We start from the raw sequence: 19,736 nt of genomic DNA, 5'->3' as shown, positions 1-19,736 counted from the left end.
GTGTCTGCCAGTCAGACTGGCATGCAAACAAACGCAGACACACATGCACCCTGAATTTGTATTGTTTTCAAAAACACGCTTGCACGCACACACTTTTTCCCTGTTTATCCTTCATGCACTTCCTGTGTTTGTGCACACAAGAGTGCTGCAGTCTCGACCAGCGATCAATCACACATGTTTACATCCGTGACGGAGAGCGGTGTCACCATTTGGCTAAGAAATAAAGTGAGGAAAGGTGTATTTCAGGCACTGAACCAAGCTGTGGAAAGCAGACAGAGAGGGAGATCAGGAAGGAAGTTCATTCATGGATGTCTGTTGTTGATCGCAAAACAGTGGGATCCTCAGATATTTGAGAGCTACTGTAGCCATTAAAAAAGCAACAACTACCCTCATTAAATTTTTAACACATCTCCAAAAATGCCTTTTTGATGAAATACTCAACTCAAGAGAGGAAATCATTGATGCGCTGTCTATGAAAAGTCCTTGTAAACAGAACCTTGGCATTTTATCTGAAACTGAAGTGTATACTCTGCTAAAACATGTCAAATTCTGTCTGGGGAAAATGAAAATAAAAAACTCAAATTAAGTCTTTCCTTTGTGCCAAAATTTTGCTTTACATAGAGTGTTTTACTTTTACAGCTTCATCATGATTGTTGACATTTCATTTATAGAGAGTAAAATAACATAAAACCTGTCTTAATCCCTAAAGCATTACCTTGTTATTTGTAGTTTTTATTTGCAAAATATAAAAAAGACACAAACACAAAAGGTATAGAGTGTAGGTGGGGCAGAGTATTTCAATTCAATTCAATATCGCAAGGAAAGCAAAATGATAGGGAGAAAATGATAAGTAAAATAGAAATTAATGTGTAAACAAACAATTTAGAACAGTGATTGTGAAATGGTCTAGGTGCAGGACCCACTGACGACTATACCAGCCCCGTATTTCCAAAAACTCTCAACTGATCAACTTCAGATAAGGATGAGAAGAAACTAAACATTGCAGTTACACAACAGTAAAAAACACAGCAGTATAGTTTCAACCAAAATGTCAGGGCATGACAAAGAAAATATTTCCCCACAAATGCAGGCAGGTAGCAGCTTTGTTTTTTCAGCTGAAAAGATCAAAATGTGCAACCTAAGGCTGGCCCACTCGTGATGATTTTCACATTTTAAATGACTAAATAAAAACATGTGAAACCACAAAGATAAGGAACGTTTCAAACTACTTTTTACTGCATAATCTTTAGAGTGCACACACTACACGACTTGACCAGACCGTGACACCACACACCTGCTGTCTGTGGTAAAGACCTCACAGAGAAGATTCCCCACACAAGATGTCACAGAAACTCGCCTAACTAAATTTGACTTCAGAAGAAAAATGAACATGGGGGACAATCAAAATCATCAACTAGCTGTCCTGGCATGCATTATGGTTGCGAGGAAAATATTTTTTAAATAATAAGAGTGAAATCCAGGCTGAGATAAAGGTCTAGTTGTGTTTATGTAAGCTATTAAACTATATAGCATCTGGTTGGTGATGTTCCTGGTCTGATCACTCTTATTGGTTTTTGAGGGTATTTTGTTACAGGTAGGATGACCCAAAACAAAAACATCAAACATGTTAGATTTACAATTTTAGGTTTTGGACGCTTAGATATGATATTTTTGACACCACACGCTTGAGGATTATTTGAATAAATGATCATTTGTGCTGAACGTCTACAGCCCCCCAGTCCAAAGTTGGACTTAAATTGGTCTGTATAATGGCCAACTACTCATCAATTTTCAAGTGTGTATCTGCTACCTTATCAGTGGTGACATACTCAACAGCAACGACGGCAATTAAAGAACAAGCAGAATAATGAATTAACGAGGGTTGTGAGTGCTTGTATTGACAGTTATGTTCTTAATCTCCTGAACAGCCTGCCTTTTCCCCCAGTTATTAAACCATTAGAAAAAGCTGGCACACAATGAAGCCTTATTACTCCCTAAGAGTGCCCTCTTAGAAACAATTTGTAATAATTAGTCTGTCTCGTGTTTTCCAGCTGCTCCAGAGGCTGTTAGATGACCGCAGGCCTACGGTGGAGATGATCCGTGCCGAGGGAGAGAGGATCGCAGCCACAGCGGATACTCAGGACCGGGAAAAGATTCAAACCCAGCTTCACAGGCTTGCTGAAAGATGGACTGACCTGCTGGACAAGGCTAGTGGCAGGTAAGACTCCTCTGCTGTACAGGGGAAGCTTTTGGTCAGGTGATAATTTATACAGTCTACCCAGCTGATGGGCTCTGATTTATCTTTGTGAATTTATCTGTCATAGAAACACTTGTACATCCTGCTGTTCTCCTGACAGTTCTAGATGCTCAGAAGTTTTTAAGACTTTTTGGCTGATCATAATCAATTTTGCTCAGGGAGACTAAAACGGAGGTCAAGGAAAAATCTCACATAAATGCAAATAGCTTTGCAGATTTGTCATGCAGTAAATATAAGATGTGTGAAAGTATTAAGTGGCGTTCCTTGACAGTGTGTGATTTTGTGGTTATTTTCCTTTCATCTGCGTGTGGCTGTCAAGCGACACTGCACTTAAAGAAAGAATGGTGTCATTACCGTTGGTTTCTGTGGTCTGCAAGTTATCTAAACGACTCCTCTGTTCACAAGAGAAAGTGATGATTCTCTGAGGGAGACTCAGTACACACCTGCAGGACACACATACGAAGCACGCTTTCAAAGAAGTTGTTCAAAGACATGTCATAATGGATTATTTTCATCACATTCAATCTGAAAATTTGCTGCAAGGCCTGAAATAAAAATGTCTGTCACGTCTGTGGAATCGATACATCTGCAGACACACTAACATGTATACCCACACAAACGCACCCCTGTTATTTTTTTCTTGATAAACATGCTTCGAGACATGTCATTTTACTCTGATGCATGCTAAAAGAAAGATGTTTTTTCTAACCCCTTTCACAAACATAACAATAATGCTTTTTTCTGTTTTAGGAATTTATTGAAAATTAAATAATGTTTATTAAAAATATACCAAGTTTGAAAATGGTGACAGCTGTTGAAGGAAAATTCAGGTCAAAGTTGGGGAATAAAACATTGAAAGCAAATTAGATAAAGCAATAAAATGCCAATAAAAGCTCACCTCCTCCTCCACCACCTACTCTTCCTCCTCCTCTTCCTCCACCTCCTCTTCCTCATTTCTTGGTTTCTTTGTTTTTCGCCTTCAGGCAGAGGCAGTTGGAAGAGCTGCAGGTTTTGGCTCTCCAGTTTCACGAAGCTCTGGAGCCACTTGGAGAGTGGTTGAGTACTACCGAGAGACGTCTAAGCTCTGCAGAGCCCATGGGAACCCAGACAGCCAAGATCACCCAGCAGATCACCAAGCACAAGGTACTGTTGGGCCTCAGAGCCTCTGCACTCAAAGAGAGGTCATCAGAGTGTAGTTTTATACATCAATAAGAAGACTGAATCCCTGTCTGCTTTCTTATATTCTAGAGAAGTTCATCTGTATGACAAACAGGGGTTAGACATTTCACAGAGAAATACCTAGCAAAAAGATGTTTGATGTATAGGAAGACTCTTGTTGGCTGACATGCTTTGCAAAGTTGAGGCTAAACATAAAGTGTTGTTCATAAAGAAAAACTTGCTGACCTTCTTGATACCTTTAAAAAGGTTAGCTTTTCAGTATGTGGTACCGCTCTGGTCTGACAAAAAAATTGAATAATTTGTTAAAGCAATATTAAACTCATAAGATCCACAAAGCATTATCACCCAGGCATACCCTTTGAGTCCCTGTTTTTTGCTTTATATATGTATTTTTTTAATTTCTTGTTTCAGTTTTGTTGAGTGTTGGTAGTTCTCATTGTCTTGTTATTTGCATTCAGTTACTTGGTGATGTTTATAATTTTCTGTTGATTTATGATTTATTGTTTGCATGCTCATATTTTTAGTTTTCATCCCTGTTTTGTCATTTTTCTGTTCTTTTCTCATCCTACTCTCCTCACAAACACCTACACACAACCACACACAAACACAAAAACACACAGGCGCTCCAAGAGGAAGTGTCTGCTCGTGAAGCCGAGGTTGACCACCTTGAGTCCCTCAGCCAATCGCTTACCCCACTCAGCTGCAGTGCTGATCGTGATTGGTTAAGCGAGCGGGTGGGGGCGGTGAGGTCAGGTCACTCTGAGCTTACTGAATGCTGCAGCAGGCGGGCAGGCCTGCTGGAGCAGGCACTGGCTAACGCTCAGCTGTTTGGGGAGGAGGAGGTAGAGGTGCTGAACTGGCTGGCTGAGGTGGCTCAGAGGCTCGCTCAGGTGTCCGTCCAGAGCTACCAGCCTCAGATGCTGGCCGAGCAGCACAAATACACTCTGGTATGACTTCATGAACACAATGAAGGCCATCATAGATATAGCTTCCTAAATGTTTAAACGTAGCTGTTAATAGTGATTTAATGAGCTGATAATGAGACAGAAATATAAATAAGTAAATGCTTTTTTTTTTTTTTGCATATGTAGATGCACTGTTGGGTTAGCTTATGCATCATTTGTATGAAGAATATATATAAAGTAAAAACATACTGATGTAGTTGTACCTTTTTTACTTGAATAAAAGTCAAGGAAAAGATGTTTTATTTTTTGATTCAAAGCAGAAAAATGATTAGAGGTTAATTTTAACTCTTTTTTTTATCTTAGTCTCTAAATGAAGAGATCATAGGCAGGAAGAAGACAGTGGATCAGGCCATCAAGAATGGACAAGCTTTACTCAAACAGACCACAGGTAAGTAAAAAAATCATAGAGGCATGTACTGTCATTTAGTCACTTTTATTTAACCTTTGAAAATGGAGGTTTCCATTATTTGCAGTGATGTCAAGATGCAGGAATGCACAATTACTGCATTTAAAAAAAATATCTGTAGTCAGTGGAAAGAAAAACACACTGAGGTAACCTAATAAGAAAACAGTAAAGATAATTAACTCAATTTGATCAAGAAAAATCAGTCATGATTTAAAAGCAGATTTTTCCAGGGTTAATGTCTAAATTTCAAATACTGACTTTGCTATTAATACAATCCTTAATAATTCTCTTTAAATGTCAAGTCAAAATTTGGTGACATGCTTATCCTTATTTCCAGAGAAATGTGATGAGGCAGATGCTGTCCTTTTTGGAAAGGCTCAGTTTTTACTATTTTAGATCTTTGGTAAAACCCTAAAAACAACCAATAAGACATTTTGCAGTAATATTTTGTTGTATAACCATCCACATCATGAAGTAAACTGGTTATAGTGCTTTAAAAAGCATTTTGTTCTGCCTAATGTGGGGTATTTCAGTGCTGCTTTTTTTAAGGCGCCTTTGCTGCTCCACTACTTCCCTGTCTTTTGATACCAACTTTTTGAAACACAACTCTAAATAAATCCCAAATCCAATGCAAGTGCCATTCCTGAATTTAATTATTATTTGTGATTTGATTAGTTTCTCTGTTAGAAAGACGAATTATATGCACATTACCCTGGTGCAAGGCTTTCAAAGAAAATCATCAAAAAAGAAAATTACCGCCTGCACACTTACTCAGTGCCATAAAGGTTTTAATTATCTCCGCCAAGGAGGTTATGTTATTGGCAGGGTTTGTTGGTTAGTTTGTTAGTTTGTTTGTTAGCAACATAACTCAAAAAGTTATGGATGGATTTTGATGAAGTTTGTCTGGATTCAGGAATTTTTTAAAGGATTCTTCACTTTTGGGAGATAGGGCTAATGGCAGAGGTCTGTGCTCTCCGAGTGATTTTCTTGTTGACAATGTTTTGATCACACTTCATCAGGTCTGACATCTATTAAAACTTTTGTGGCATGGAGTAAGTGTGCAGGCATTACCTTTCTTTTTAATGTTTTCACTGGTGTCATCATTCTCTGCATTTTTGAAGACAAGTATCTAAAGTCAAAGAGACTTGATATTCTGTCTATCATGAGGCTTATTTTGAAAGTGAGTGAAAGAAAAGCACTGTTTTCCAGCAGTGGTTCAATCCAAACCTCACAATTTTACACTGGCAGTAAAGCAAACAGTAACATCTGGCTTGTGTGTCTTTTCTTGTGATATTAGCCATGCTGACTGCTAACGCTATTAGCGGGTTGAATGTTGGTCTGCCCCATAAATACCCAGTGCATGTTCTCTCATAGCTTCTCTGTAAAACAAATGTTGTAGTCATGAGAGGTATGCAGGACTGTCAGATTGAGGGTACACTGATGTTTAACAGAACATGTTGAAACAGGGAATTTTAAGAGATAACATTAAAGTTAAAGTGGACATGCAAGTTAGAAGGAATTTGCCCTAATGTTGTGTTTCTATGGGTCATGCAAACATAGCACCAACAAAGGTGCTAGAATAACAAAGAGGAAGACTTTTTTTTTCCTACACTCAGAACATAATGCAGGGCTGAATCCTGACTTGTGTCTCCTTGTGCAGGTGAGGAAGTCCTCCTGATCCAGGAGAAGCTGGACGGCATCAAGTCTCGCTACGCTGAGATGACGGCAGGCAGCAGCAAGGCCCTCCGCACCCTGGAGCAGGCTCTGCAGCTGGCCACACGATTTGCCAGTGCCCATGATGACCTCAACCAGTGGCTAGACAGGGTGGAGGCGGAGCTCAACAACACTGAGCCTGATGCAACACCAGCCTACCAGGAGAGACAGAAGGTAGGTGGAGTAGAAGGTTAAAAGTTTAAGTTGCAACAGTGAAGTTTGGTGTATAGATGCAACCACTTTGCCCATGAAAATGGACATATTTGTATTTATTTGTCTTTGGGTTGCCATTAAAACATTCAGAATATTTTAGGCAGTTTAATTACATCAATGAAGTTAGGTTGTGTAGATAATGTGGTGTTTCATAGTTTAGCATAGCCCTCATTGCTTTTTGGCATGTTAACTTTAACAGTAAGAGCCCTCATTTTATAACAAATGTTGGGTGAACAACATTGAAATCAACATCCATCCTTGCATCCATTGGTTTGCTGCAATTTCTGCTTTGGTTTTAAAAGCAGTTGCTCTAGATTTGGTTCTATTTATAGCATGTGTATTAAGTTTCCTTCCATTTATTCAAAATGAGAAGCAAAGTTGAAAATCATTATTATAGGTCTTGAGTTTCTGTCTATATACAGTGAGACTAAATGATGGGCATTTTTAGGGGAAAATCTTAATTGAAAAAATTAAGCTAATGTTCTTCTAATTAAAGAAAATAATTGTGATCGTTCAAAATAAACTAATTCAAAGACAGCTCTCATCTGTAATGACATTTCAGTTGTTCATGTATCAGCCCACCCACAGCTGAGTTACTATAGTAACACGGATTTCTTGGAACTCAATACAGTTTTGAAAAGCTATTGAAAAAATGATTGCCATTTATGTTTTTGCAGACATTCACATTTTCGCTATACAATGACATTTTAAGCTTTTATCATTTAATAAGCTCTCTCATTTAATCAGGCACAAAACATGCCTGCAAGAAAACTGTTGCATTCTTGGGTACCAGTTGTGACACACTGTATGCAGTTTATTCAAGTTTATTTCAGTTTTACATTTTAATTTGTGTTCATGTTGAAGCTATGTCCACAACCTGATTGCATCTTTCTAAATGTTATTCTTGATTTAATTCTTGCAGGAGCTGAAGAAAGTTTCCGCAGAGAAGCGTCTGGTGTTGGACACGGTGAATGAGGTTGGAAGCGCTCTCCTGGATCTGGTGCCGTGGAGAGCTCGTGAGGGTCTGGACCGCCTGGTTGCTGATGCCAACCAGCGATACCGACAGGCCGATGAAACCATCACTCAGCGGGTTCAGCTGGTACAAGCTGCCATCCAGAGGTCACAGCAGGTACTGAGAGCTGCACTGTATAACCTGAATGTCATGCTAGTTATCTTGATAAAACCTTGCTGCGTTCATATTTTTTTACTGTAAGAAATTAATGATGCTGAACTTAAACACTTCCTTTCAGTATGAGGAGGCGGTGGATGCAGAGCTGGCCTGGGTTGGGGAGACAGAGCGTAAATTGGCGTCTCTGGGGCCCCTGAGCCTGGAACCAGACGTGACGGTGGCCCAGCTGCAGGTACAGAGGGCATTCAATATTGACATCATCAGACACAAAGACACTGTGGATCAGCTCCTTGGCACCAGAGATGACATCCTGGAAACCTGCAGCGATGCACAGAAGGATGCACTGATAGTAAGTCACTGATTGATGAAGGGAAGGAAGAGAGAGAGGCTGAATTTTAAATTTCTGTATGTAAAAGCAAGAATGGAGAATGTTGAAAGCCAAGAGCCATCTGAAAGGGCCATCTAATACCATTTCTCTTCCTCTTCAGGTAAAGACGGACTCTCTCAATGCTCGTTATGATGCAGTGAGTCAGAGCCACAGTGAACGCTTCTCAGCCCTGGAGCAGGCCCAGGTTTTGGTCGCTAGGTTCTGGGAGACCTATGAAGAACTTGACCCATGGCTTGGTGAGACTGAAACCCTCATCACCCAGCTGCCACCTCCAGCCATCGACACAGACGCTCTCCGGCTACAACAGGACCAGATGAGGGTAAAAGCCGAATGAAATCTTCCAGCTTTCATTCCATTATTGTCAGTCTGTATCTTCTCCTAAATCCTAATCTTTTTCTCTTGATCTTTTCACTCCCTCTCCAGCTGCTCAGGGAATCAATCGCAGAGCACAAACCCCATATTGACAAGCTGCTGAAGATCGGACCCCAGCTGGCTGAGCTGAGCTTCCAGGACGGGGAGACAGTGACACAGCGCTACACCGGGGCTGAGAGACGCTACCTGGCCATCAAAGAGGGAGTGAAAGGCCGTGCTGCAGCACTAGACGAGGCTGTGTCCCAGTCTTCACAGGTAATTGTGTTTCTGCTGCAGATGGTAGTCTAACAGGTTTATTGTATCTACCTTTCTGGTTCCAGAAAGTCTGCAGGCTTTTACTTTTGAAAACCCAAAACAGTAGTCATAATTTGGTTTTGATTTAAGTTAATTTGATAAGAAACACTTACTCCTGCTAGTGCAGCTTCACTCTGCACAGCATAAAATTGAATATATTAAATAAGTTTTAATTTGTTAATGCTGTTTGGCCGGGGTCTGTTTATAGTTTGTTAGTTAGAGTCTGCTGCCCCAGACAGATTGACTTTATTACTCTGCAGCATGAGCTCAATGTGAGTGTTTGTGTCTGCTTTTTTCTTAATACTAAATGTTTACAAGGTCGTAATGTGCAAGTGAAAGCAGTACTTTGTCTTTATTTTCTATTTTCTTTTTTAGTTTATCCTTTTGTATGTAATTTTAAAGTTCTTTTTTTAGACAGAGACAGTTACCTGCTCTTCAGGCATTATGTACTCATAACATTTATTATTTAAATTTTTCTCATATCACATCATGTCACTGTTAGTGCTAGTTTCTTTATGAATATTTGACTTTCTCTTTGCACATCGTCTCACAAGACATCATTGTATCACCTGTATGGTGAGCTGTGTGCTGCTGCCGTCTATATTACAGTTTGTACTGTATGCATGGCTATGATTTAACTCATTGTGTTATTTCTCCACCCTCTACCCCCCATCAACCAACTCATGAATTGCTCCCTCTCTTCCTCCACCTGCATTTCCACACTGTCTTTGTCCCTTATCCATCCTCAAACACCCAACTCCCATTTCTCTCCTTCATCCCCTAACTAAACCCAAATACCCCCATCATATCCAACCCTCATCCTTGCATCCTGTTAACCTCCTCTGTCCCATCTCCTCGTTCACTGTGGATGTACTTTCTCTGTGTCATCCCCCACCACCATCATTTTCTGCATCGTCACTGCTCACTGCAATCACCCAGCTGGTAGAGGTAAGACCACTGACTGGCAACATCAAACTGTCACTCAGGCTGTGGGTAAGACATGTGATTTGGCCCGCTAAAAAAACACAAGTCAATGATAAGTCACCAATTATACATGAAAATGCTAATCAAGCACTAACTAGTCAGACAACATGGTAAAAGTTGTCTGGGAGTATGACTAATTGTAAATTCCTGTATGTTACAGCTTCATACAACCTGTATAATTGTCCAAAACATGTGTCTGGCAACCCAGTGACATAAATCTGTATTAAATATGTTGAAAATCTCCCCTTTGTGTTGTTATGTTGACTTAAATTAAGCCTTGTCTAAGATTAAAACTGGCTTTTATGTAATGTTGGTTTTATCCTCAGATTTAGGCCTGATTTAAGTCAACAAAACTAGTCGTAGCTGTCCTTATTTACAAATTAAAGTCCCTCCCTCAAGGCTAGCTCAGTTTTCTTTTGTTACACAAGGATCAAGGGATTTTAGTTTCCTTAGATGTCTCAAAAAAGCAAATGAACTCAGTAGAAACTGTACAGTCTTTGCTCTCTTGTCCAAAATAAGCCTGTGAGATCAGATCTGACTTTGTGGATTAGCTGCTCCCTCTTGCGTGTTGATCAAACCCAGAGTTGTCAAAATGACACAACTTGGGTGGCGTGCTGAAAGTGCAATATTGAGATTTGAATTACTGTTACACAGATTTATTCAAGAACAAATCTGATGCAACATTCATAATGAAAGAAGTTAATGCAGTGTGCCACAGATGGCTCACCACCCACATCAGATCTCAGTATTTTCCCACTTACAAAGTGTCACCCAGCTATCAAAAACTCTCCTCCTCCTCATTAAACCTTGTCCTGATCTTCCTTCGTTTCACAGTTTCATGACAAGATGGACCCCCTGTTGGAGACACTGGAGGGGGCGGTGCAGCGGCTGCGACAGCCTCCCTCAGTGGCAGCAGAGGTGGAGAAGATCAGGGAGCAGCTGGCGGAGCACCGAGCCCAGGGGCTTGAGCTGGACAAGCTGCTGCCAAGCTTCTCGGCCCTTTGCGCCCGCGGAGAGGAGCTTATCGGACGAGCTGCTCACGACGATCCTGCTGCTCAGGGTGAGTGTTTGGGAGGTGTCTGACAGTGAAGGACAGACACAAAGCATTTAAAATGACAGACACGCAAACTGACCACACACTCAGAGGAGTTAACAAGGTGAAGAGTTTTACAACAGCATCTTCGGTCGAATTCACTCTAGTCACACATAACCCTTGTAAAGACAAACATAATCATTTTCACTGAGAAATAATGATGCAGCCTCAGAAAACAGACAACAGCAGAATTAGTTTTTTCTCAGGTTCTACTATTCAGAGGTTTACCGTTAAATAAACTGAATATTCAATTGTATTTTTGTATCCAACATTTCTTTTAACCACCAAGTAAAATATTATCTGTGAGCAATGTTTGAATTATACAGTGGCTTTTAGGGCTCCCCCTAAAAGCCACTGTTTTGGTTTATTTTTTTATTTTATTTTTGTTTACTTTTGGATACAAAAGGGTCAGTGTTAAGGAAATTTATTTTTAGGTATACAGTATTGTATAATTGAAACAATAATGCTTTGTTGTTACTGATTCATTTAACTTATTGATACACACTTATAATCAAAAACAGAGAGCCAAAAAGAATCCAGATAACACAGTTTAACTAGAAGTAGCTGCATGATTCACTCTGTTTCAACAAAGACACTTTTTTTTTGTTTGTTTGTTTTTTTAATCCAAAGGGCGTCAGAGATGGGAGTGGATCAGAACAGGGAGGCAACTATAACAGCTTTCTTCAATCTGTTTCAAACATATTAAAATCTTATTGTGGGCTCAGGGCCAACTGGTTCACTGACCAAATAATGAAGAGACCTAAGTAAGCCACTCTTTCTCTGGCATGAAGCCAGTGGGCAGTCACTGTATAATCTTGAAATTGAACAGACTCAGCAGGTTTTTTTCCCAGCGCCACCACGTAGTTAGAAAAAGCATACACATAGGTCTTTGTTATATTACCCTCTGGAGAACTCAGTGCTTTGATACCCTCCAGCCCTCCATTCTTCATTAAATGAAAGGCCTCAGTGTGCAGCGATAGTAGGAGGAACAGTTGAAAGACTTGACTCTCCAGAAGTGGACGCTAGATGGCAAAATTTAAACATCTTCACTGCTTTTGCAGAAATCATCTGGAATCTTTGATTGATACAATCTAAAATACAATATTTTCTTGTGCATCCAGTTAGATTCCACCAACTTTTCTCCCAGCCCGATTAAGCCCTAACCTCTCCTCTCTCCCTTACAGCTGTTCGTTCCCGCCTCCTGCGCCTGCGCTCCCTGTGGGATGAGATCCGGCAACGAGCTGAGGAAAGGGAGGGCAAGCTGAACGATGTCTTGGACCTGGCTGGAAAGTTCTGGGCTGACGTCGCGGCACTGCTGAGCACGCTCAGAGACTCACAAGATATTGTGAGAGAGCTCGAGGACCCTGGTGTTGACCCATCACTCATCAAACAACAGATTGAAGCTGCTGAGGTTTGTATATAAGAGAATGAACATTCAATGGGAGATGAGAAATCATGAGTTAATAGATCAAACTCTCGCAGAAATATGCATGCTGTTTGTTTTCTTCATTTTAAAAACTTCATATGATATCTCTTTTTCTTTATCCAGGCCATAAAGGCAGAGACAGATGGCCTGAGAGAGGAACTAGAGTTTGTCAGGACCCTTGGGGCTGACCTCATCTTTGCCTGTGGAGAAACGGAGAAACCTGAAGTGAAGAAGACCATCGACGAGGTAAGAAGTCAATAATTCATTCTTGTGAAAGCAAAATTATTTTCTTCTTCTGTACATAATTCTTCTGAATTTCCCCCAGATGAATGCTGCCTGGGAGGGCCTGAACCGAACCTGGAGAGAGAGGATGGAGAGACTGGAGGAGGCCATGACAGCATCTGTGCAGTATCAGGATGCACTGCAGGTGTGTAACCAGAGTTAGTCTGAGTTTTTATTCAGCTTTGGTTAATTAGCAATCCATAGTTTTGCACCAACAATCCCACTCCTATTGGTTGAGCTTTAAATTATGCAGCTAGAACCTTTAATTTTATTCTTCTTTTTTAATTTCCAGTCTATGTTTGACTACCTGGACAACGCAGTGATCAAGCTGTGTGAAATGTCAACTGTGGGAACTGACCTGGGAACTGTCAAACAGCAGATTGAAGAACTTAAGGTTTGTCTCATTTTTCACTTTTTGAAAATAGAAAGGTATTTCCTCTGTGGATAGCCTAGTTGTATGTCTACATGCCAATACACAGAGGCTGTAGCCCTTGAAGCTAGCAGCCCAGGTTCCAACTGGTGGCTCCTTTCTCACGTCATTCCCTGCTCTCTATCCCTGATTTCTCTGTCCAATGACCTACTGTATTTCTTAAATAAAAGAATAAAAAGCCCAAATATGCATCTTTTTAAAAAGTCCTTCATGAACACTTTTCAAAATTGTCAGATTATTTTTGTCTCAGCTTAAAGTACAGAGATACCTCAAGGTTAATAGCGCCTTTATCAGGGATGACATTTACATAACAGGATTGTTTGGAAAATGTCAATCATCATTTTTCACTACTTTCTCTTCTCTTTCACCCTGAGCAGCAATACAAGGTGGAGGTGTACCAGCAGCAGATTGACATGGAGAAGCTCTGCCACCAGGGGGAGCTACTGCTCAAGAAAGTGTCAGACCAAACAGACAGGGATATGATCCAGGAGCCACTGACTGAGCTCCGACATCTTTGGGACAACCTGGGGGATAAAATCACCCAGAGACAGGTAATTGCATGTAAATGAAGTCTGAATAATACGTAAGAATCTGCTTCACTGAGTCATATTTGAGTAAAATACTGGCACGGAAAGACATTACTTTCAACTGACCTCCAGCTCTAACCCAACTTTCCAGTGGGAGTTGACGATGTTGGTCTTTGTCAGCATTCTGGAGGATTTCATGTGTTTGACAGCTTCTTTTCATTATAGTCCAAGTTTTTGAGGTCCTATTTTCAAATGCTGAACTTCTCTCCCCTTTTTTCCACCACAGCATAAGCTGGAGGCTGCCCTCCTGGCCCTGGGTCAGTTCCAGCATGCTCTATCTGAGCTGCAGGCCTGGCTGAACCACACACATGCCACTCTGGACACACAGCGACCTGTCAGCTCTGACCCCAAGGCCATCGAAATTGAGCTGGCCAAACACCACGTATGTCAGCATTTATCACAAATTGAGCTTCTTATCCATGTCCTTATTTTTCTTGGTTAATTTGTAAAAATACCGGATAGATTAGGGAAAATATTTTGTCTCCAAATTTGAATTGAAATTCTCCTCCCTTGATATTTTGACCTTCAAAACTTCCATGATGCATATTTTAAAATAAACAATTTTTTTTTAATCTCAGTCTTTAGATCTATTCGGTTGTTTCTGATTTTTCCCTTCTTTCTCTTTCCCAGGTTTTGCGTAATGACGTGCTTTCCCATCATGCCACCGTGGAGACAGTGAACAGTGCTGCAGCTGAGCTGCTGGAGTCCTCTCCTGGTGATGAGGCGAGCTACTTGAGGGACCAACTGGATCAGCTGAACCAGAGCTGGGAGAGTCTGCTGCTAAAGACCAAGGAACGACAGAAACTACTGGAAGCTGCCCTACAACAGGTACCAAGAGGGGACTTTTAGTGGCTGAGAAAACGAGTCCTCTTCCTTAGATTGATGTGATGATTTTGACAGTTTTATACTGTTAAAAACTATTTCCTGTTAGTAAGAAATGCTTTAGCACAGTTAGTCGAGCAGGCGCTCCATGTACAGAGGTAAAGTCCTCAACAGATAGACATTAGGTTTGCCCCTAACCTGTGAACCTGTTGAACAAAGGCAAAAGACCAAAAAATAATCTTAAAAAAGAAGCTGAAAACCAAGCAATTAACATTGAGTTGTGGACTTCACACTGTTTTGACCATTTAATATAATTTTATTTTACTTATTTTTGTGTAAAGTTGATTTTGAGAGAATTTTTACCCGGATAGAAAAGTACTCTCCAAATTGTCTTACCAGAAAGTCAGTTTGGATGGAGTCTGTTCAGATGCCATAGATAGTTCCATCTTCATCTGCTTAGAAAAATCATGAGATTTGAATCAGAACGCCAGAACTGCCCCAGTGTTGAGATTGCTTTTGTAAAACAATTTCACTATAATAAAGCTTAAATATCATATGAATTATAATAAGGCTGTGATTGCTGTGATATCACTTAGCAGTATTATGATTAAAGCATTATTAGTTGTTAAAGAGTAATGGCAGAATGGTAAAATAAATCAGTAACAATAATGTATGTATTCCCTCTCCCTTATCTGTGCCTGTGTAGGCTGAAGGTTTCCATGGTGAGCTGGAGGAGTTCCTGCAGTGGCTAAGGAGAACTGAGAGCCAGCTGTCTGCCGCCAAGCCAACAGGCGGTCTGCCTGAAACAGCCCGAGAGCAGCTACAGCAACACCTGGTATCTGAGAACCACAGTACACCTCCATGGTCCACAATGCACATACATAAATTATAGACTGTAGAATGATACATTTGCAGATAAAAGCCTTAACACTGTTCATTTTTCTACTGTATTTGTACTTCAGTTAGCAGTTTAACTTACAAGAAGAACTGTTGGGTTGATGACGAGATGATGTAATGAAAGAACTCACTGTGAAACAAACGTTCATGTGTGCAAAAAACACTTATGTTTAATGTTCAGGTTATTGGGTGTGATTGTGTTTACTGCTATTTTAAAGGGCCTTTTGAACACTTGGATTGAAATCAAAAACTTTCAGAAGCTTATTCCATATCTGGGCAAGCTTTATTTAAAACACACATGAATACAGCAGCTATTTTTGTAATGCAATAAAGAGATTTTACAAGCACATATTTTTTTATTAGCAATGCTTTAAGCAGCTGCTCTGAGTATTAACTTACTCAAACCTTTCTATTTACAGAGAGGTACTGGGTATATTGTGACTATGAAACTTTAATGAACTTCATTGTTCAAAACAAACAACTGAGAAACATCAACACTTGTAGCCAGAGGGTCAGTTCATGTTTCGGTCTTCTCCACCTGCAGGAGCTTCAGGCTCAGCTGACTCAGCGAGCAGAGCAGTACCACCGCCTGCTGGATCAGGGAGAGTCCATGCTGCTGGCTCGTGGTGGAGAGGAGGCAGGACCAGGCACCACCCAGACCCAGCAGAACCTGGCCATGCTGCAGAACAAGTGGGCTAGCCTTAACACCAAGATGGACGACCGCAGGGTAAGACATACACAAGGAGGATGTTGTTGATGTTAAGCATCTTTGCTCATGCATTTAAATCTGCCCAAATGGTTTTCATTGGTCTTTAATCAACTGTCCTGTTTGTCTGAGTCAATGTTACCAAGCTGCTTCATTGTATCAAATTGTTTGTTGTAATTTAAACTGTAAATGTTCCAGGCAAAACTGGAAGAGGCTGTTACCTTGGCCACAGGTTTCCAGACCTCTCTGCAGGACACCATCAACTGGCTGACCCAGGCTGAACAGACCTTGAACATGGCCCAGCCCCCAAGCCTCATACTGGACACTGTCCTTTTCCAGATTGATGAGCACAAGGTATTTTCTCTTTTAATCTCTTGAGATAATTAATTCCTTATTTCATAAATGGTAGTATTTTTTCCCTTACTTATTCTTGCTCCTCCCCATGTCCTCAGGTGTTTGTGAATGAGGTGAACACTCACAGGGAGCAGGTCCTGGCTCTGGAGAAAGCCGGGTCTCAGCTTCGTTTTGCCAGCCTGAAGCAGGATGTTGTTCTCATCAAAAACCTGCTGCTCAGTGTCCAGGCCCGTTGGGACAAACTGGTCCAGAGGTCACTGGACCGCGGCCGACATCTGGATGAGGCCCGTAAACGTGCCAAACAGGTACTGAACATATGGAAGTGTTGTTCCATAGAGTCTAATGAAACGTCCTGAATACTTACTACAAGAAAACATTAAATGTTTAGTGTAAATGGGCAATGTGTCCTCAGTCCTTTTCAAATCAAGATTCAAACATCTAACTCAGATATATAATAAGGGGCAAATCTACTTTAAGCAGGAGATTGTGTTTATGAATTGAAAAAATTAAACTACAGCTCTGATTTTATCCCTTGTCAGTTCCACGAGGCCTGGAGGAAGCTGACAGACTGGCTTGAAGAAGCCGAGAAAAGACTGGACTCAGAGCTAGAGATCTCCAATGAGCCAGATAAGATCAAAGTACAGCTGGCCAAACACAAGGTACTGTATGCAACAGGATGCACATTTCCTGAACTTGTATAAAACAGAAAGTTCTGTGAGGGTGATATTTTTTGTTTCTCTGCTTTCTTTTGTTTTTCACATCTCTTTTCTTCCCTCGCTCTTTTTGCCTTTGCAGGAGTTTCAGAAAGCGCTAGGATCGAAGCAGCCTGTTTACGACACCACTGTGAGATCTGGGAAAGCCATGAGGGACAAAGCTCAGCTCCCTGCAGACACCCAGAAACTGGACCACCTGGTGGGAGAAGTCCGCGACAAATGGGACACCGTCTGTGGGAAGAGTGTCGAAAGGTAAAGGGATCAAATAGAAGCTAGTTTTCCATTTGTTTTATAAAGATTCCAATTTTTATACAGAACATGAATATGATCATTGACAGCTAATCTTATTTTATCCTCATGAAAACAGACAACACAAGCTGGAGGAGGCTCTGCTGTTCTCAGGTCAGTTTGCAGAGGCTCTCCAGGCTCTGGTGGACTGGTTGTATCGGGTGGAGCCCCAGCTGGCTGAAGACCAGCCCGTTCATGGAGATCTGGATCTAGTGTCCAACCTCATGGACTCACATAAGGTTTGTAAACACGGTTATTTTCATTAAATATGTCTAAGAAGATTATATGCACTTTTAAAAATACCTTTGAATGTAATATTTAAAACACAGGCTTTCCAAAAAGAGATGGGAAAAAGAACCAGCAGTGTCCAGGCTCTGAAACGCTCAGCTCGAGACCTGATGGATACCGGCCGTGATGACACAGCTTGGGTCAAAGTTCAACTTCAGGAGCTCAGTAATCGCTGGGATACAGTATGCGCACTCTCGGTCACAAAGCAGACCCGCCTCCAGCAAGCTTTAAAGCAGGTAAGGACCACACTTCACCACATTAATTTATCATTATTATTTTCCTAAACATCTAACCTTGTTGTCGTGTAATGCATGGAACATTATTAAAGACCTGTGCAACCTCCTTTTCTCCATCAGGCGGAGGAGTTTCGTACAGCAGTGCAGGTGATCCTGGAGTGGCTCTCTGAGGCAGAGCAGACACTTCGTTTCAGGGGCGTCCTTCCCGAAGAGGCTGAGACTCTGCAGGCACTGCTTCACACACATCGAGACTTCATGGCCACCGTGGAAGAGAAAAGAGCGGATGTCAACAAGGCTGCAGGCATGGGAGAGGGCATCCTGACTGTGTGTCATCCTGACTCCATCACCACCATCAAACACTGGATCACCATCATCAGGGCGCGCTTTGAGGAGGTGAGGAGTCACACTGTTAAAATTTGTTTCCTCTCATTGTCCACATTTAGTCATTTATCAGGTAGATGATTGTTTTATGAAGCATTAAAGTGGTTAGATTTATTTTGGAGGCTATCTGTTCCCTAGAAAGAAAGAAAGAAAGTTATTTATTGGCCTCCTGTAACTTGTATTCAACTTGAGACATATTTATATTAACAAACAACTTTGCTGTACAGGTGCTGACCTGGGCCAAACAGCACGAGCAACGTCTGGAGACAGCTCTGACTGAGGTGCTCAACAACGCCAACCTGCTAGAAGAGCTGTTGTCATGGTTACAGTGGGCTGAGACCACACTGGTCCAGAGAGACACAGAGCCACTTCCTCAGGACATCCCTCAGCTCAAAACCCTCATCTCAGAACACCAGGTGGGTTTCCCTTTGCTTCTCTTGTTCTTGTGACGTCTGTAGACGACTGTACATAGTGTTGGTTTCTGCAGAGCAAACATGTCTGTGTGTGCACTCTCCATTTACAGTTGTGTTGTGAACTTTGCTTACTCACTGCATGTGTTTATTTTTAGACATTTATGGAGGAGATGACGAGGAAGCAACCTGATGTCGACAAAGTGACGAAGACTTACAAAAGAAAACCAGCTGAGGCCCCGAGCAGCCTGGCTGAGAGGAGAGGAGCTCGTAAGTCACCTGTGTTTACCTTTCCATGCAAAAATATTAACATCTCTCTGTCTTTACGACAGCAGGACTGCATGTGTTGGTCACAAACAGATAACTGAAAGGAAAACACCCAATAAAAGATTATTAGAAATTTTGAGAAGGTTCATTGGCTTTGTGCATCCTCTACAGGCAAACACCAGCAACAACATCAGCAGCAGCAGCAGGCAGCCATGCAGGTCTCTGGAGGAAACCCTCGACTCAACCAGCTCTGTGCACGCTGGCAGCAGGTTTGGCTGCTGGCTCTGGACCGACAGCGCAAACTCAATGATGCGCTTGACAGACTGGAGGAGGTATCCATCTATCTGCTCACCTTGATTTCACCTGGGCATGAATATGTGCCAGTGTTATAATGTCAAATACAGTCAGTTTCCTTGTTAATAAAAGTTTGTGAAAATAATTATTAACTTTTTATTTTGCTCTCAATTTTACATTTTTAGCTCAAAGAATTTGCCAACTTTGACTTTGATGTATGGAGGAAAAAATACATGCGCTGGATGAACCACAAGAAGTCTCGAGTCATGGACTTCTTCAGACGCATCGACAAGGACCAGGATGGAAAAATCACCCGGCAGGAGTTCATAGACGGCATCCTGGCATCGAGTAGGAACTAAATA

At 41.3% G+C, this 19,736-nt stretch overlaps 1 protein-coding gene across 25 annotated transcripts in view; it reads left to right on the top strand.

The window, feature by feature from the left end:
• The window catches only part of macf1a (microtubule actin crosslinking factor 1a), a 297,525-nt gene that overhangs the window by 260,629 nt on the left and 17,160 nt on the right, over nucleotides 1-19,736 (top strand). For 19 of the 25 annotated variants that reach the window (XM_041809559.1, XM_041809550.1, XM_041809549.1 and 16 more), the window contains 31 exons: nucleotides 2,052-2,218; nucleotides 3,241-3,400; nucleotides 4,057-4,383; nucleotides 4,705-4,789; nucleotides 6,468-6,694; nucleotides 7,656-7,862; nucleotides 7,984-8,211; nucleotides 8,351-8,569; nucleotides 8,674-8,877; nucleotides 9,856-9,864; nucleotides 10,735-10,960; nucleotides 12,178-12,404; nucleotides 12,543-12,665; nucleotides 12,745-12,846; nucleotides 12,994-13,095; nucleotides 13,509-13,682; nucleotides 13,945-14,100; nucleotides 14,349-14,546; nucleotides 15,247-15,375; nucleotides 15,982-16,164; nucleotides 16,342-16,497; nucleotides 16,596-16,802; nucleotides 17,037-17,156; nucleotides 17,293-17,462; nucleotides 17,578-17,737; nucleotides 17,828-18,022; nucleotides 18,143-18,415; nucleotides 18,631-18,819; nucleotides 18,972-19,083; nucleotides 19,252-19,412; nucleotides 19,560-19,722. In XM_041809559.1, coding sequence (XP_041665493.1) covers nucleotides 2,052-2,218; nucleotides 3,241-3,400; nucleotides 4,057-4,383; nucleotides 4,705-4,789; nucleotides 6,468-6,694; nucleotides 7,656-7,862; nucleotides 7,984-8,211; nucleotides 8,351-8,569; nucleotides 8,674-8,877; nucleotides 9,856-9,864; nucleotides 10,735-10,960; nucleotides 12,178-12,404; nucleotides 12,543-12,665; nucleotides 12,745-12,846; nucleotides 12,994-13,095; nucleotides 13,509-13,682; nucleotides 13,945-14,100; nucleotides 14,349-14,546; nucleotides 15,247-15,375; nucleotides 15,982-16,164; nucleotides 16,342-16,497; nucleotides 16,596-16,802; nucleotides 17,037-17,156; nucleotides 17,293-17,462; nucleotides 17,578-17,737; nucleotides 17,828-18,022; nucleotides 18,143-18,415; nucleotides 18,631-18,819; nucleotides 18,972-19,083; nucleotides 19,252-19,412; nucleotides 19,560-19,722 — 5,359 coding nt within the window. The remainder of the gene's footprint in view (nucleotides 1-2,051; nucleotides 2,219-3,240; nucleotides 3,401-4,056; nucleotides 4,384-4,704; nucleotides 4,790-6,467; nucleotides 6,695-7,655; nucleotides 7,863-7,983; nucleotides 8,212-8,350; nucleotides 8,570-8,673; nucleotides 8,878-9,855; nucleotides 9,865-10,734; nucleotides 10,961-12,177; nucleotides 12,405-12,542; nucleotides 12,666-12,744; nucleotides 12,847-12,993; nucleotides 13,096-13,508; nucleotides 13,683-13,944; nucleotides 14,101-14,348; nucleotides 14,547-15,246; nucleotides 15,376-15,981; nucleotides 16,165-16,341; nucleotides 16,498-16,595; nucleotides 16,803-17,036; nucleotides 17,157-17,292; nucleotides 17,463-17,577; nucleotides 17,738-17,827; nucleotides 18,023-18,142; nucleotides 18,416-18,630; nucleotides 18,820-18,971; nucleotides 19,084-19,251; nucleotides 19,413-19,559; nucleotides 19,723-19,736) is intronic. The other 6 variants (XM_041809564.1, XM_041809563.1, XM_041809562.1 and 3 more) reach the window with 1 other exon arrangement.

The sequence above is a fragment of the Cheilinus undulatus genome, linkage group 16, assembly GCF_018320785.1.
Source record: "Cheilinus undulatus linkage group 16, ASM1832078v1, whole genome shotgun sequence".
In the NCBI taxonomy this organism is placed as follows: domain Eukaryota; kingdom Metazoa; phylum Chordata; class Actinopteri; order Labriformes; family Labridae; genus Cheilinus; species Cheilinus undulatus.
Note: the sequence above shows the minus strand (reverse complement) of the source record. Positions and strands in the feature narration are given on the sequence as shown.